This window comes from Sminthopsis crassicaudata, chromosome 2 (genome assembly GCF_048593235.1).
Source record: "Sminthopsis crassicaudata isolate SCR6 chromosome 2, ASM4859323v1, whole genome shotgun sequence".
Classification (NCBI taxonomy): Eukaryota; Metazoa; Chordata; class Mammalia; order Dasyuromorphia; family Dasyuridae; genus Sminthopsis; species Sminthopsis crassicaudata.
This window is the reverse complement of record NC_133618.1, coordinates 306,317,775-306,336,234: the sequence shown is the minus strand read 5'-3', so window position 1 is coordinate 306,336,234 and position 18,460 is coordinate 306,317,775. Positions and strand designations below refer to the sequence as shown.

Genomic DNA, 18,460 nt, shown 5'->3' with positions numbered 1-18,460 from the left:
AACAAACAATTATTAAATTCAGATTTATGACAGACTGGAGTCCATTTGCAATGTAGACTGCACTACAAATAATGTAGCAGAAAGAATACACTAGACCTAAAGTCAAGGGACTTGGGTTTCATTCCTGGCTCTGTAACTGTAAGATCTTGCATGAGCCACTTGGTTTTTCTGACTCTCAATTCCATCATCTATAAAAAAAAAAAGGAATGATAAATACTTTTTTAGCTGATTTATAAGATTATCAGGGGACATAAATGAGATAAAACAAGCGGACCAAATGGCAAATCATAATGTAAGAACTGCTTGCTAAAAATACAAATATTTACTAAAATGTGTATTTATGTAGATGTATTATGTGTACATGTATAAATGCATAATTTTTTAGTTATATATCTTATACATATGTTAAACTATAAATAGATGTGTATAACCTTAGTTTGGTGTTCTTAGTTTGGTTACTTGTCTAATCACTTTTTTCAGCTCTTTTGTTTGAACTTCTTCCATAATGCAATCCTTACTCCAGACCAAGGCTCTCTAAACAGAAAACCCTTTCCTTTGCTTCAGTCCTACTAGCATCACCTGTCTAGCAAACATTCTGAATAAGATGATCTCAAATCCATCATGTCCAAAACAGAACTCAGCTTTCTCCATAAATCCACTCCTCTTCCATTTTTCTTTATTACAATTCATGGTACCATCACCATTTTAGGACCCACACCTACAAATTTGGAATGTTACCTTTAAGTCTTAGTAATAATTTAATAACAATAGCTAGAACTTATATAGCACTTTAATGTTTAGCAAATCCTTTACAAGTGCTCTCTCATTTGATTCTCACAACAACTTTATGAAGTAGCAACTATTAAATTCCTTGTTTTATAGATGAGGAAAATGAGGCTGAAGAAAGCTAAATGGCTTGCCCAGGATTAAACAACTAATAAACATATGAGTTAGTATGTAAGCTCTCACCTTCTTGATTCAAAATCCACCATTTCATCATCTGTGCCTATAATTGCCTCAGCACTTATTTATTCTCTTTGCATATCTATCTCCATCTCTGTATCTCTCTATAGCTCTCTCTTTCTCTATCCCTGTCTTTTTCTCTATCTCTACCTCTCTCCTTTTCTCTCTGTCTCTGATTCTCTTTCCCCGTTTCTTTACCAGGATGCCAAATCATGCTATTTCTTTCTCTTGAATATCTCTTGCATATAACCTTTCTACTCACAAAGTTACCATTAACCAACTTTTGCTAGACTTTATAATAATTGCTTTCTAGTACTTTCCCTGACCTAACAACCTCTCTACTTCAAGAAACCTTCCTCAGAGCTGCCAAAATGATTTTCCTAAAATGTAGATATTACGATATCATACTCCCACTCAATATATCCCACCAGCTCCCTATCATCTCTATGATCAAGTATAAATTCCTCCATTTTGCATTCAAATTTCTTCACAACCTCACTCCAATTTATCTTTGCAACCTTATTATATATTACTTCCTCCTGTGAATTCTCTGGTCCAGTCACATTATCCTATTGTTTCTTACCTTTGACACTCTATCTTCCATCTTCAGGCCTTTGCAGTGCCTTGCCTGAAATAATGCTCTCATCTCTACCTCTTACATTTTTACTTTTCTTCAAGATTCACCCTCAAATATCCTCTTTTTGTATAAGATTCTTCCTGATTTCTATCCCAATCCCAGCTACTAGTTTATCCTGACTCAAAAATTTCCTTATATCTATTTTGCAGATTCTGCAGAACACTGTATGTTCTGCACTGGAACATAAAGTTCCATATGAAAGGGACTATTTTGCTTTGGTTTTTGGATCATCAATAAATAAAAGAGTGCTGGAACATAATAGGTGTTCTGAAGAGAGTTAGAACTCTGGAGAAGTATACCTGAAAGAAGTATACTTGAAACAAGGTGTCAACTCAGAGGAATTGATGACACAATGGTTATCTAATTTATATATACTTAGTACTTAGCATGGTGATGTAATGTTCTCTAAGTTCACACATGCATAGTGTGCTGTAATGATGTAATTGTAATAGAGTATATAAGGACCAACAAGGACTGGAAGAGAGACATTCCATTTCCCATCACCCTGGTGGCTCTCCTGCCTCCTGCATTCCTCCACTAAGACAAGCCCATCTGAAGGTCCCCCAGAAAGCTAGTCCGGCCCCAGGTGAAGGAAACAGACTGTGAAGGAGATAATAATGGCTTTGGACTTTATTCCTGACTATTCTTGTGGTGATTATTTTGCTGAAACCAGGACCAATTCAGAGGACCTCCAGAGAGCTAGTCTAATGTTACATTTTGGCACCCAAATGTAGATTACGGACCTACACTCAACTGATGTGATCAATCATAAGCCCAGTGGAGAAGTCCCTGTGAGATCCTGTGACCTGGAAATAGGGTAAGTACAAAAATAGACAAAATTGACCAGGAAACTTTGATAAGAGCTAAACTAGTTACTTTCATTTCTCAGCTGAAATGGGGCAAAAACTCAGAAAATAACCTTCCCCACCCCAAGGGAAGTGTATAGAAAGCATAGTTAAGCTAATAAAAAACCAAGGTTTGATTGTAACTTGGAAGCAGATCATTGAATTCAATTTAAATTTAATTCAATTTCCTCTGGGGTAGCACTGGTTCCAGAGGGTTTTTGCATCACAGAAAAATCAATGGATATTTTATACACTGTCTACCATAACAAAATTTGTACCATACTGTCAGGCCTATTGTCAAGATATAACAATTCTCTCCTACAATAATAACATCTGGCACCCATGTCTACCACACATTGTGTAATACACACAGACATATCTCAAAACATAATACAGTATAATTACCATTGGTATTAAACACAAACAGGACATTAGAGAAGCATATTTCTTATCCAATAAAATTAACATAGCTATTTAAAGATATTATATTTTAAATATAAAAAGAGCCCAATGCTCATTTTGAAAAAAAAATTGACTAGAAAATGTAATGTTTAAAAATGAAGACATCTTTCCTTAAAAAGATAGCAAGCAACCCCTGAAAAAGATAAGTTCAACATAGTAATGCATTCAAAGTTACCCCAATCTACAAATGTCTATTTTATATCTTTTACTTTCTCCTTCATTTTTCACTGCTCCCAGGAAAAGTTCATAGAATAGATCTAGTCTACTTTTATATTTTCCACACCAAGAAAAATATGAAGTATAAATGTGAAGGTACAGAAAGACACATTGTCACACAGGGAACCCATGTCTTTTACCACCTTATTCTGAATTTCCGAAATCCATTAAATGTTTATATATGCTAATACATTCAAGAGGGGTAAAAAAGTCTAAGAATACAAAGTGAGTTTGTTCACCTATTTTAAAGGACTTAATAGTACACAGAGACTCAATCTAATTTAATATAAAATATTTTTATAGCTTACAGAGATTTACCTGAAGCAAAAGTGATTCTCGACTGCTTTCTGACTGTGCCAACAGCCTTCGGGATATTTCCAATTCCTGCTCAACCTAAAGTTTCAATAGCGGATAAAAAAGAAATTTGAAGGTTCAGTGTAACTGCAAGGAACTAAATCACAGTTGACATAGTATAAGAGATTGGGGGAGTAAAACCTGAAAAGCTTTTAGTGGATATCCTAAACCTAGAGGTACAAACTATTTGTAAGAAATATAAATTTCTTACTAAAAACTTCAATTTAAGATTGTTTAAAAATTTTATCACATGAAACAGCATTACAATAAAGGCGGATATATAACTAACCTATTTAATATGTATTTTCTTTAATCTCCTTTCTTTGCAATATAATATGAAAATTTTATCACATGAAACAGCATTACAATAAAGGCTGATATAACTAACCTATTTAATATGTATTTCCTTTAATCTCCTTTCTTTGCAATATAAAAGTAGCTAACCCATAATCTAAGTTCAAAGTAAAAATGCTCCTGTTTTCAGATTTTCTTAGCAATATCACTCATATATTTACAGATATAACCCAGAGCACTGAGATAATACCATGAAAGTAACTGAACTTTTAAGAACAGAGAGTTTACTAAGTATGAAAAGTCATATTCAAACTAAGAAATTTAGTAGTAATAGGAATAGATATGTTCCCCTAATAACTACAATCAACTCCAGTATAATGAAAGCTCCTTAAGGGTATAAACTGCTTTTTAAATTTTTTTTCTTTATATATCTCTAGAGTCTAGGAATAGTATCCTGAATATAATAGATCCTTAATTAATCCATGTTGTTAGAATTAAATAAGTAGTGCTTTTAATCTTTCCTGAGAATGTTTGCCTTATTTTCACAATTATATGACCTTTTTGTAAACTTTAAAAATATACATAAAGTACCCAAATTTTCAAATAATCATTTCTATATCTATGGCAGAATCATTCTATGATGTTTTCCCATTCATTATACAATAGTAATGTTCACTTCAACTACAAAAGAGACAGAGCATCAGCCATAGATAACTAGGAAATAAATACATCTTCTCTAAGATCAGCTTGGCAGACCATGGCAACTCTTCAAACTAAAAATATTCTAACCAGGTGAATCCATCAACATCAGCACCTAAATAAGAATTGTGCTTTGTTCCAGCCAATGATCTTACACATCAGTTTTAAGCTACTCACAGAAAATCTCTCAGCAAAATTATCACTCTTCAAAGATTAAAAAGGTTTTAAAATTCTTACTTGAATTTTTTCACTTTCAGATTGTTTTAATTTGGTTTTCATCAATCCCTCATTTTCACTAGCTTTAGCATCCTGTTTCCTCAGAGCCTGGAATGAAAGGGGAAAAAATATGAATATTTATCAGTATGGTTCCATATATATTCAAGCATTAAAGTCATTAGCATTTACTAAGAATAGGCATCAATTATTAGGAATAAAATAGGTATTTTTGTAAAACACAATCTGTACACTGTTATACACTAAGCAGTAATTTTCTTTCTGTTCCTAAAGATGTAGTCATCAGAAACAATCTTTAAAATAAATGATAAAGATTCCTCTTTGGAAATTATTACAATGTATAGTTATACATTCAGTGAATACAGAACTGTAAACTGTAAACTGAACTAAGCATAAACACTGCTTAAATAATTAAAATAAAATGTTATATTGTCTATCTTTTCTTGCAAGCAATTTAGACATACTTCACAATTTCAAAAAATTTCAAGGGTGAATACTCCTGTTCACAGCTCTTATATCCTTAGTGCACTTCTAATAGATGATATAGCTAAACATACATACCTACATATACATAATGTTTACATATCATACATGCATAATAATACGTGTATATAAATATATACTATAGCCTCCCATAAAATGGTTATATCTAAATATTAAATCATCAACAGTAGCTAGCATTATATTCTGAATATAATTGGTACATAATGGTTATTATTAATTAATATTAATGACAGAAAATACTAAACCAACTTCCTGGCGAAGTCCTTTTCCAAATTTAATTAGGATAGTCTTCAGCCAATGAGTAATGAATGAGTGCAAATAGACATGGACCAGGAAAATCTCACGTATGGTATATTCTAGAGAACCGGTGTTCTATCAACATAGCCGTCAAGAACCTATGTCACCTACATGCCATAATGAAGCACTTAAGATGTTTCTAGTATTTAGACAGTATTGCTACCGATACTGAAATATCCGCACAATATAATAAACATATCACATATTTCATATTTTCATAATTCAGTCTGAAATGTCACAAATTGAAAAAAAAATTCTTATATCTCTTCTCCTTCCTCCTTCTCTCTCTCTTTCTCTGTCTCTCTGTCTCTATGTACATATGTGTATGCATACACATACACATTTTCCTTCTGGATTTATATCAGTGAAAGAAAATTATAGAAGCAAATATTGAGAACTGGTAAGGATTGTCAAGATCAAAAAATCCAATGCCTTCATTTTACACTTGAGGGCCAAAGAGATTAAGGGAAACAAAGAGGTCAATTTTCTTGTTCTTGTTTAGTCATGACTAATTCTTCATAACCCCATTTGGGGTTTTCTTGGCAAAGATACTAGAGTGTTAGCCATTTCCTTCTCCAGCTCATTTCAAAGTGAGGAAACTAAGGTGAGCAGGGTTAAGTGATTTGCTCACATAGTAAGTATTTGAGATAAAATTTGAACTTGGGAAGATGTCTTCCTGATTCCAGACCCAGCACTCTATCTACTGTGTGACCTAACAGGTAAATACAAAGGGCTTATTTTTCAGAACAGAAACTACCAAAAAAAAAAAAATTAGTATTTTTAATAGTTTTTTTTTATTGACAGAACATATATGCATGGGTAATTTTTCAACATTGTCCCTTGCAATCACTTCTGTTCCAACTTTTCTCTTCCTTCCCTGCACCCCTTCCCCTAGATGGCAGGCAGTTACATACATGTTAAACATGTTAAAGTATATCTTAAATACAATATGTGCATACATGTTTATACAGTTCTCTTGTTACACAAGAAAAATTGGATTTAGAAAGGTAAAAATAACCTGGGAAGAAAAACAAAATACAAGCAATATACATTCATTGCCCAGTATTCTTTCTCTGGGTGTAGTTGGTTCTGTTCATCACTAATCAATTGGAACTGAATTGGATCTTCTCAATCCCGAAGTTATCCACTTCCATCGGAATTGATCCTCATATAGTCTTGCTGTTGCCGTGTATAATGATTTCCTGGTTCTGCTCATTTCACTCAGCATATCAGTTCATGTAAGTCTCTCCAGGCCTCTCTGAATTCATCCTGCTGGATGAATGTTATTCCATAACATTCATATACCACAATTTACTTAGCCATTCTCCAATTGATGGGCATCCATTCAATTTCCAGTTTTTAGCCACTATGAAAAAGGCTGCCACAAATATTTTTGCACATACAGGTAAAAAAATTAGTGTTTGAAACAATATTTTAAAATATCCCAGTAAGCATTCTCTTCATGCAAGAAAAATGCCTGACAATTTTAGTATGCATAATTATTGATGTTCATTTTGTAGAGATATTATACATGGAAAAAAATTCAAAATATATGGATTCAAAAGAAAATAGGTCTTCAATAACAAATAATTTGAAATTATACCTAAGCAAATATATCAAACTACATTTTTGCAAGAATTCTCTGATCTCTTCTGCTTATTTAAATAAAGATTCCAGATCTCAATTTATCTTCTGTTAAAAAGTCATCTTTTTATCTCTCACACATATATTTTATTTATTTTTTTCCTTTTTTTTAAAGCTTTTTATTTTCAAAACATATACATGGATAATTTTTTTAATAGTTTTTATCTTCCAGATATTTTCATGGGTAGTCTTACAACATTGACAATTGCCAAACCATTTGTTCCAATTTTTCCCCTCCCCCCCAGATGGCAAGTCGACCAATACATATTAAATATGTTAAAGTATAAATTAAATACAATATATGTATACATGACTAAACAGTTGTTTTGCTGAACAAAAAGAATTGGACTTTGAAGTAGTGTACAATTAGCCTGTGAAGAAAATCCAAAATGCAGGCAGACAAAATTAGATGGATTGGAAATTCTATGTAGTGGTTCATAGTCATCTCCCAGAGTTCTTTCACTGGGTGTAGCTGGTTCAGTTCATTGCTGCTCTATTGGAACTGATTTGGTTCACCTCACTGTTGGAGAAGGTCACGTCCATCAGAATTGATCATCATAGAATATTGTTCACACACACATTTTAATACATTTTATAACCCACTGGGGGAAAAAAACCTGTTTCCATATAAATAGGAAGTCAGTTTGTAAATGGACATGAAAGCAACCTGACCAGATATAATCAAAATGGCTAATTCCTAGGTGAGGTTATTAAGCATATATTATTAAAAGAATTGTTAGTATATTTATGTAAGCTTTTTTTAAAAAAAAAAAAAAAGCTTTCAAAATTGTTCAAATACTTATAAGTTTCTTTTACTATTTAGAATTTGTTCTTTTTGAAAGACTTAAAACTGCATCTACCATGTTCCATTCATTTTGCATTATAATTTTGGCTTTTTCTTGTCCCAAAACATAACTCATTTTATCTTTTTTCTAATTTTCATTTTGAAGGGAAATTAAACATGCAACAATATTTATAGTATTAATAAATATCATTTCGGATACTTTTTACTTCAGATTAGTGTTAGTTCTTTCCTTTTACAGTACTGAATTAATTAGTAATATTTGTTATTTTATCGGACTCGCAGTACTTTTCTATAATAAGGTGCAGTCAAAGGACACAGTGACTATTTGTGGTTAAGTTAATGTCATTGTCATCTATATTGTTTTTTGTCCTTCATTTTTGAAGAGAAACAATGACATCATGAAAATGATGCCTTAACTTGAACATGAGTTGGATTTAAATGAGATAGAGTTGCACAAAGTTGTCACTCATTCTTTCTTCCAGGGAATGGCTCATCATGATTCAGTGGATGACCTTGGAATTTTTGATGTCTGGACAAGCTCTAAGTACTATACAGTACCTGCTTCAGCCAACTTCATGGCAATTAGAACAAATTGTTCTCAACTGCCTCTTCTACCAGGGGAAGTTTTTACATTTTTTAGAGTAGAAAATCTAAGTTTGAGGCCTACCTGCAGTGGCCACTGCACATACTACAATTTCGTAGAGCGGCAGGTTAAGAGTTAGATGAGAAATGGACACCAAAGCTGAATGAGCAATCCTGAAAAGAGCTCCACAAGTCCATATACCAGAGGTGCTAGCCCTTCCTGAACACCTTAAAAGCATTCCCCTTTAAAAGTATTAGAGAGATTCTAATGATTCTTATAATACAAAAAATGTTAAGGCATTATTATCCACTCTGTGGCATCTAATCATTCACATAACAAATATAATAATAAATCAGTTTTGAAAAGAGTTCTCTTACCTCTTCCTTTAACTCATTAAAAAAAAAAAAAAAAGATTTCCAAATCTTCCCATTTGATCTTGAATCAGAAATACCTCTGGAATAGTTCTACTGTTTATTCGATCTATATTCAAAATCTTGGAATTGGCTTAGTTGAGTATATGACTACACTTACTTAATGCTTTATCCACCCAATATCTTTGGTTTTCCATTCCTTAAAACCCACCTACTTCCCCACACAAAATCAGTGTCAAATGTTATTTCTATCTTCACAATCTCACTGTTTTCTTCTTCTATTATTACCCTGTTCCATGTTCAAACTCTGTCACCTGTTATTCAGTCTTAAACTTCATCCTATTCTTCTAGGCTTGTCTCACAGGAATCTCATTCCAACCAATCTAGGTTTTCATAAATATCCTATCATGCCTGTTTATACTGTGTCATTCACTTGGAATGCCCCCTCCTTCTTTTGCCATTCCAACCTCACGTTGCCTGCTGAAATCAAAGCGGCCTTGGCTCAAATGCCTTTTTCACAATAAAACAATTCTTTCTTCCTCTTAACTCATAAAAACTCTTTACTTCTGGACATCAAGAAGGCACAGTTTGCATCTTTGTCATGAATTTCTTATACTTGTCTATGTCTTACTTATCACACCCCTATGAGATTTTGTGTTCAGAAGGGAAGGATCCATTTATTTATCTATCTCTGTTGGAATATAATGCATATAAGTAAGAATTTATCAAATGATATTTAAGCTATTACACTTTCAAGCTTTTAGTTAATATGAAATAAATTTTCATTTCTAAAAAAAACTTGATTAAAAATATGAAAGTAAATCAAGAAAACAGACTAGATAAGGAAATATAAGAAAAAAATAAATTCAATAACCCTATACTTCATGAGTCCAATAATATAAACTGCCCAGTCAAGGGCATCGTATTTGATAGGAACCATTAGGAAAACTAAAAAGCAATCCAAACTCCTCCCCACCAAAAAAAAAAAAAAAAAAAAAAGGGGGGGGGGGTTTAGGCAGTATACTCCCCATTGGACAATGGAATTAGTCCCATCATCTTATTGATGAATACTCTTCTCCAATATATAAAAGCACTTAAAAATTAGAGGAAAACAGAGGTGACACTATTAGTCTCCTAATCTAACTAATAATTTGACAACTCAGATTAATACTTTCTAATCAAAAATAATGAAAACCAAAAATTATATTTTGATGATATGAGTTTTTTTTAATGTAGAAATAAAATCAATGCAATTATGTTAAGAAGGAAAACCATAAACTGGAAAACAAATCAGCAAACACAAACATACTAAGTACCTTCCAAATTCCAGCCACTATGCTAGGAAGTCCAAGATACAAATCATTAGGAGATGAAATATAGTTATCTACTCAAGAAGCTTATATTAAAATGGGAAAATAACATGTCATTAAATATTTTTAAATGAAAGTAATATATACATTTTAAAAAGCAAAATGATTTGGGACTGATTGTGGAGTAAAAATGGGGAAGAGAACTAATAAGTAAGGAGTAATGGGCTCTTAAAAGACATGGCATTTTAGCTCAGCTATGAGGTAAAGCAGAGCTTTGAAGAGGTAGAAATGGAAGTGGAAGATCATGCCTAGTATGGGGGATATCACCTCTGAAAAGGCAGAAAGAAATGTGAAATAAGCCAAATATGTGAATATGGATTACCAGAAGAATGAAGTTATGCTCATGAGAAGTAGAAAAATTAGGAGGGGGTATATGTTTCAAGCATGTTGAATTTGATAAGCCTATGAGACATGCAGGTGAAGATATCTAGTAGAAAGTTGGAGATAACAGGACTAGAAATGTATGTACAGTCATTTGCAAGAAGATATACAGTTAAGGGATTGGTTAAGACTGGAAAACAATTTTTAGTGGACCTATTCATTACAGCTATATAACATCCTGCATCAAGGTTCAACAGCACTTAAGCAGGACCCACCAAAATGGATTATGGGAGCAATCCAGGGATGACATTTACAGAAAGTTGATTGACAAGAAGACAATGGGGCAAGAATTTCAAAGATCAAGGACAGCATAAATTTGATCTGACTAATTAAAGGGTCAAGATTTTGAAGAAAAGAAAGTAAATCCAGAGCCTGGCAGTCTAGCAAGAAGTTCCAATAAAAACTAAATAGAAATCCAGTAAGGACAGAAGCTCAAGATCAGAAGGAGAAATTTCAAAGTAATGGACTATAAAAATGGAATTATTATGGGTGATCTCATGATCAAAGATAGAAGCATCCCTTCATGTGGCTTAGGTAGATGATATAAAGATACAGATTTTTAGAAATTGATTACCTGGTGATGCAAAAATATTTGATGGAACATCAACAGCACATTAAATTTCAGAAATACAGAAAAAAGAGCTAGGGTAACGATGATTATGAGGTAGTTACTCTTATATCCCCATTTTGTAGTTGAGGAATCTAAGACAAAGATGCTATGTGACCTGCCCAAGATCACATAAATAAACATTGAGGTCGAATATGAACTCAAGTTTTTCTTGAACCCACAGCCAGTGCTCTATCCACTGCACCACCTAGTTGTCTCAACAGAAAGAATTCATGCTATTAGCATTTTTAAGACTGCTTCTAAGGCTTATAAAAATTAAATTATTTATTTCCAAATGAAAAACAATAGTGTAAAAAAAGCAAGATCTGAACTCTGCATTCTTCTGATCCTCGATCTGGTACTCTTTCAACTCAACAATGATGCATCCAAAGGGACCATTATAATCTTAGGAAAAACAGAACTTCTCAAGAAGTAAAAAGTATTAATCACCTCATTTTTCCACACCAAGTGCTTCATATAGTCTTTCATAAGAGGCAAAGGAGACTGAGAAAAAAACATAGGAACAATTCAAGTGGAACTAATAAGCATGAGGAATTTGGTAATAACCCCCTACTCAAAGGGGCAGCTAAGTGCCAGAGTGGATGGAGTGTCAGGTCTAGAGTCAGGGCCCCTGGGCAAGTCATTTAACCCTGTTTGCCTCAGTTTTTTCATCTGTAAAATAAACTGGACAAGAAAATAGCAAACTATCCCATATATTTGCCAAGCAAACCTCAAATGAAGTCACAAAGAGTCAGACATGAATGAAAAAGAAAATAATTGAACAACAACAAATATACAATGTGTCATCTGGTTCTTTCCCTCATACAAAGTAATTTGATATTAGATGGGGGATGGGGTCTACAAATCAAAGTAACCAACTTTTTGAAACCTGATTATAAATTTCTCCCTCCCCATCTAATTGATAAACGTTCTTCCCCATTTTTCTGATCTCCCCATCCACAACCCAAGAGACAGTATGGTAGAATAGAAAAAATTATTACTTTGATTGAATGATTTTTAAAAATGCATTAAACCCTTATTATGTGTCAAGCACCATATTATGAGATGGGGATACAAATATAAAAGCAGACAGGTCCTGTCCTCAGGGACCTTACTTTTAATAGGGGAATGCACAATATAGAGTGTGAAATGGTGAACAGAGAGGGGCATATTGGTAATCAAAGTTACGGGTGTGTTGAGTTGGGGCTACAAGTGATCAGACTGACATCCTCTATCCAGGAATAATGGCAGAATTGCAAAATTGATTTGGTCATGGTTCTCAGTTTCAGAAATGTAGAGAAGTTATAAAGAGGGGGAAACAATTAGGGGAGAAGCTTGCAGAAAATGTGTCTAAGGAGGAAAGAAGGAAGTACGGCATTATAGGACCTTTCCTGGAATAATGTTGCCAAAGAGGTAGTCAGTAATAAGAACAAAGTGGAAGGCCAGTAATTTCTCCAAGACATAATCTCTGGTGCTGGCATAAAAGAGACTGCTGACTTAACCACAGAGGAAGTAGTCAAGGAGAAAGTGAATCAAGGTTAGAAGCCAGTGGACCTCAGTTCAAATCCAAGATACACCACTTTACTAGAGAGCTTGGGCCATTCATTTCAACTCTCTGGATCTCAATTCCTCATATATAAAACTATTCCAAAGAGGTAGGTCCATGGTATACACACACACACACACACACACACACACACACACACACACACACACACACACACACACATCCCCACTCACAAATTTAAAACTTTAGCCTAGGAAACTGAAGGAATTACTGAATGGAGAATGGAAGAAAATTATTTTCAAAAAGATATAATCTTATCCAATCATTTTGGAGGACAATTTGGAACTACATTCAAATGGCAATAAAAATGCACATGCTCTTTGATCCAACAGTATCTCTACTAAGCCTGTATCCCAAAAAGATCATAAAAAAGGGGAAAGGAGCCCAAGTGCAAGGATGTTTGTAGCAGCCCTTTATGTAGTGGCAAGAAACTGGAAACTGAGTGGATGCCCATCAGTTGGGGAATGGCTGAATAAGTTATAGTATATGTATGTTGTGAAACATTATTCTATAAGAAACAATGAGCAGGCTGGTTTCAGAAAAGCTTAGAAAGACTTACATGAACTGATGCTAAGTGAAGTAAGCAGAACCAAGCAAACATTGTACACGGAAACAAGATTATGTGATAATTAATTGTGATAGACTTGGTTCTTCTCAGCAATGAGAAGACTGAAGGAAATTCCAATAGACTTGTGATAGAAAGAGCCACCACATCCAGAGAGAGAATTATGGAGACTGAATTTGGATCAAAGGACAGTATTTTCACCTTTTTTGTTATTACTCTCATTTGCTTGTTTTTTTTTCTTGCTTGCTTTTTTATTCCACTTTTGATCTGGTTTTTATTTTGTTTGTACAGCATGACAAATATGGAAATATTTTTAGAAGAACTGCATATGTTTAATCTATATTGGATTGCTTGCTATCTTGGGGAAGAGGCAGAGGAGAGAGAGGGACATACATTTGGAACATAAAATTTTGCAAAAGTGAATGTTGAAAACTATCTTTGCATGTATTTAGAAAAATAAAAGACTATTAAAACATGAAGGGGAAAGATGTCTTTTTTCCATAATTTATCTTTAGGCAAGTCTTGAGTATTTCATAAAGGTTACTAGGAATTCTTTTTAATCAATTAATATTTTAAATGTCCTATAATAACTCTCTATATGGAGGAATTCTGTATATATTTATAAAATGTGGATTCTACTGATATTTTGTTCTTTCTAGTACTTTGCCATCTAAGAATGTTTAAATCTCTTGTATCCCTGGTGTTCCCTTACTGTGTCACTCCCTCCTCTTCCCATTACCCTTGTATTTTCTGTCTTTTCCTATTAGGATATAAATTCCTTGAGGTCATAAACTATCTTATATGTTTGTACTTTTATTCCCCAGTGCTTGAAACATCACAGGATACATAGTAAGCATTTAATATTCTTTCTTTCTTTATCTGTCTATCTATCCATCAATATATCTTCATTTCTGTTCCCTAATCTTACTCCCATAGATTCTTTCTAAAAATAAACAGTTACTTCTAATACTACTACTACTAATAATAATGATGATAATAAACAATTATTTCTAAAAATAAATACTAATTAAGTTAATTTAAAAGACTGAAGATACAAAAAGAATCAAAAGACAATCCTTGCCCTTAGGAAGCTCACAATCTAATGAGCGAAACAAAAAAATATATGCAAATAAGCTATAATACAAGATAAATTGAAAGAAAAAAAAGGGGAAAGGAAGGCATGAAGAGAGATTGGGAAAGATTTCCTATAGCAGATAGTATTTTAGTTAGGATGTGAAGGAAGCCAGGGAAGGAAGCAGACATTAGAAATGAGGAGGGAAAGCACTCCACACATAGGAATAGAGGCCAAGAAATGGAATAGTCCTGTTTTGTGAAACAGTGAGGAGACCATTATATTAATATTTCTCAAATTAATTTGGGACACAATACTCCTGAACTTGAAATATATTTGAGGGTCTTACAAATGTTACACTGAAATCAAGGAGATAGAAAAAATTTTGGAGCAAACTACAGGAAATTAAATAGGTTTTTATATATTTACAAACTGTCACACGTATTAAGCACTTTTGATACATAATATATTTTGGAAGAAAATAAATCACTATCCTCAACAATATCTTTGTAGATCAAGTCATTATCATATGAAAATCTCAAATAGGAACCAGCTTGAAAAATGTTATACCATGATACCTAACCTAAGTTTTCTCTTTACCCTGGGACACTATAACACCTTAAAAATATATATAGTATCTGCTTTTTAAAAAATTATTTGTACCACTGTTTTCCATATTAGTCATTAAAGAGTCAATAATTCTTGAAAATAATTGTATGCAGGTCCCACTATACTAGGCACTAAGGGAAATTACATTAAAACATTAAATTTCTATTATGCTAACTAGAAAAAGCATAGCCATCTTTTAATACAATTCTTGGTTCTTATATTCCTTGCATCTGAAAATGTTTACATAAATATTCCAACCCCATAATTTCTAATCGCCTTGACCTACCATATTTATTTTTCTTATATTAAAGAAAAGGAAAGAAAACAAATCTAAAATTATAATTGTTATGGGCCAGAACTCTACTTGAAACAAGGATTCTTACAAGGTGTTAAGTCAGTGGAATTGATAAATACAATGGTTATCTAGTTTAGCATAGTGATTAATAGTTCTCTAGTTCAGCATGACTGATTTAATCTTACAACAAATAATGGTTTCCTAGTGATATAGTGATTGGTTTATACTCAGTATACTATAATTGATCTAATTATAATAAAGCAGTATAAGCTGGGACAAACTCAGCCAGGGTCAGACTCAGAGACAGATTAATTCCATTGTCTACCTTGGTAGTGGCTGGAGGCTGGAGCACAAGCCCTTAGGACTCAGAGATTCACTCCATCTTATACCACCGCCATGGCTGGCCTTTCTTCCTGCATTTCCTCCACTGAGACTAAGCTAGCCCAGGCCCCAGACAAAGAGACAATAAAGAATTTGGACTTTAACACCTGGCTATTCTTGTTGGTGATTACTCTACTGAAATGAAGGCTAGTCCAGAGACCTCCAGAAAACCAACTGGAACACTACAATAATACTGTAAAGGTACAATGAGGCAATTCAACTATGAGGAACTCAAGAAGAAGCCTTTATTTAACTAATTTTCTTAAAAAATGTTTGGTTCATTTACTATCTTGCTCATGGAGTATAGTTGTGTTTGTATTAGGCCCATTTCTTGAGATCAAGCTATTCAGAACTATATTAAAAACTTATCTAATAAAAGCATTTTTAAAAAGAGGGAAAGGGAATGGAACCCCAAAGAATCTTAACAGGTTATTTTGCCTTTTAAGGCCCATTTCTTTCTAAAAGCTATTTACATAAAAAGTTATCATGAGCTCTGCTCTGGTATTCATATTGTCTTTAATAACATTTAAAAATCATAGCAAGAGCACAGTGCCCTGATGGAAAATCCCAAAGGAACATTTTAATTTTAAAGAAAAATTGCTATTAATGTGTGCACATTTCCATTAAAAGAACAATTAATAGGCTGAGTATTAAACTTTTGCAATTTTTTTGGAGGTAAATGAATTCAAAACTTCACAAGGATATGTAATCTAGGAATATTGTGATTTTTTTTTTAAATCAAAAGGACAGAGGAAAGAAAAAAAGCAAAAGATAGGTTTCAAAACCTCTTCTTCCTTACCATTAGAATAGCTTCAACTGCTAAGAATATTCAGTTGTTGAATCTATTAAATAATATGTTCTAATATGTTAAATCATTAGGCAATTGAAAGTACTTCATATATTACTTTTAAACCTACTTTTCTCTGTAACTGAAAATATATATATATATATTTGGCTACCTGTAGTCTCTGGCAAAATCCTATACATAATGAAATGAAAATTCATTATCATCATTAATAAACCATGGATATTTGACCTCAAGTGAAAAATAGAATGTTTTTGAAAGTCTAATACAACATACATACATATACAAGCATGCACACACAAGCATAGACACACACACTATGGCATAGTAGATTAAAGAGCTGACTGACACTAGGAAGACCTGGGTTCCAGGCCAAACTCTGATACACACAAATTAGGTGACAATGATCAAGTTGTTTAACCTTCTGGAGTTAGCCCATGTTTTTTCTTTAAAATGGGGTATTTATTGAGTCAAATTTGTAATATGAATCATTTCCCAACTGATAAAATGGTCAAAGGATAGAAACAAGCAATTTTCAGATGAAAAAAATCAAAGCTATCTATGGTTATATGAAAAAATTGCTTGAAATCACTCCTGATGAAAGAAATTAACTCTGACGTACCACCTTACAACTATCATATTGGCTAATGTGACAGAAAAGGAAAATGACTAATGTTGATGGAAATGTAGGAAAACTGGGACACTAATACATATTGGTAAATCATTCTGGAAAGCAATTTAGAACTATGCCCAAAAGGCTTTAAAACTACATATCCTTTGATCCAGAAATACCACTGCTAGGTCTATATTCTAAAGATATCCAAAAAGAAAAAAGGAAAGAAAGAGGACCTATATATACAAAAGCATTTATAGTAGTTCTTTGTATGATGGCTACAAATTGGAAATCAAAGGGATGCTCAGCAGATGGAGAATAGCTAAACATGCTATGATTTATGATTGTAATAGAACTATTATTGGACTATGAGAAATGACAAGTAAGATAATTTTAGAAAAACTGGAAAGACATGAACTGATGCAAAGTGAAGAACAAGAAGAATGTTATATAAGAAAGCAATATTGTTTCATGAAAAACTATGAATGACTTGGCTATTCTCCGGGAAAGGAGAGAGAGAAGGAGAGAAGAATGGAGGGAGGGAGAGAAGAATGGAGGGAGGGAAGGCAAGAGGCAGGCAGGAAATATATTTGTTCATATATCTCTTAAATTTCCTTTTGGAACATTATCACAGTTATAAAACTATCAAACATGTAAAACATATATTTATACTATATGAGCACTCTATTAAAATATGTTTAGTCAATATTTGGAAGCATTTTATTATTGAGTACTACTTGTTGATAAAGGATATTGTTGTAAAGGGGATTCCCGAATTAGGCCAAGCAATAGGCTGGATATACTCAATAAGGTCCTTTAAAATATTAAGAATTCTATGATTCTTTTATGCTTTTGCTATTCACAAGTTCTAAAAATTTCCAAACAACTTATTTTTCCTAAGTCAAGTCAAGAGATTCTTCCCCCAAGTGAGGGCTAAAGTCACTGAAAATTTCAACTATAAAGTTCATTGAGTCTAAAGTCATTTGTGACAACAAAAACTAAAATAAAACAAAAAAATTATGTTGCTCTTTAGAGCAAAAATCTCTAATCTTTAACTATTTAATGATGCCTTCACAAGCCTACTAAAGCACTAATACATAGTTTAAATATTTTTACGCATAAAGTTTAAATGACCTTATCCTCTCAATATCAGATATTCATTGTCCATAGGTATCTGTAAACTAAGTCACTATTCATAATTGATTCTCATGATTATAGGGAAAATTACCAGATTCAATTATTACTAATTTCCCAACTAAATGAATGTACTGTCTTCAGTAGTGTTCT

The 18,460-nt window shown here is 32.9% G+C and overlaps 1 protein-coding gene across 17 annotated transcripts in view; it reads right to left on the bottom strand.

Annotated features, from left to right (window-relative positions):
* The window catches only part of CEP128 (centrosomal protein 128), a 495,022-nt gene that overhangs the window by 392,772 nt on the left and 83,790 nt on the right, over positions 1–18,460 (bottom strand). For all 17 annotated transcript variants that reach the window (XR_012486452.1, XR_012486453.1, XM_074289837.1 and 14 more), the window contains 2 exons: positions 4,708–4,794; positions 3,442–3,516 (listed from right to left, as the gene is read on the bottom strand). Coding sequence is in view for 15 of the 17 variants with exons in the window: in XM_074289837.1 (XP_074145938.1) it covers positions 3,442–3,516; positions 4,708–4,794 (162 nt within the window). In the remaining 2 variants the exon portion in view is untranslated. The remainder of the gene's footprint in view (positions 1–3,441; positions 3,517–4,707; positions 4,795–18,460) is intronic.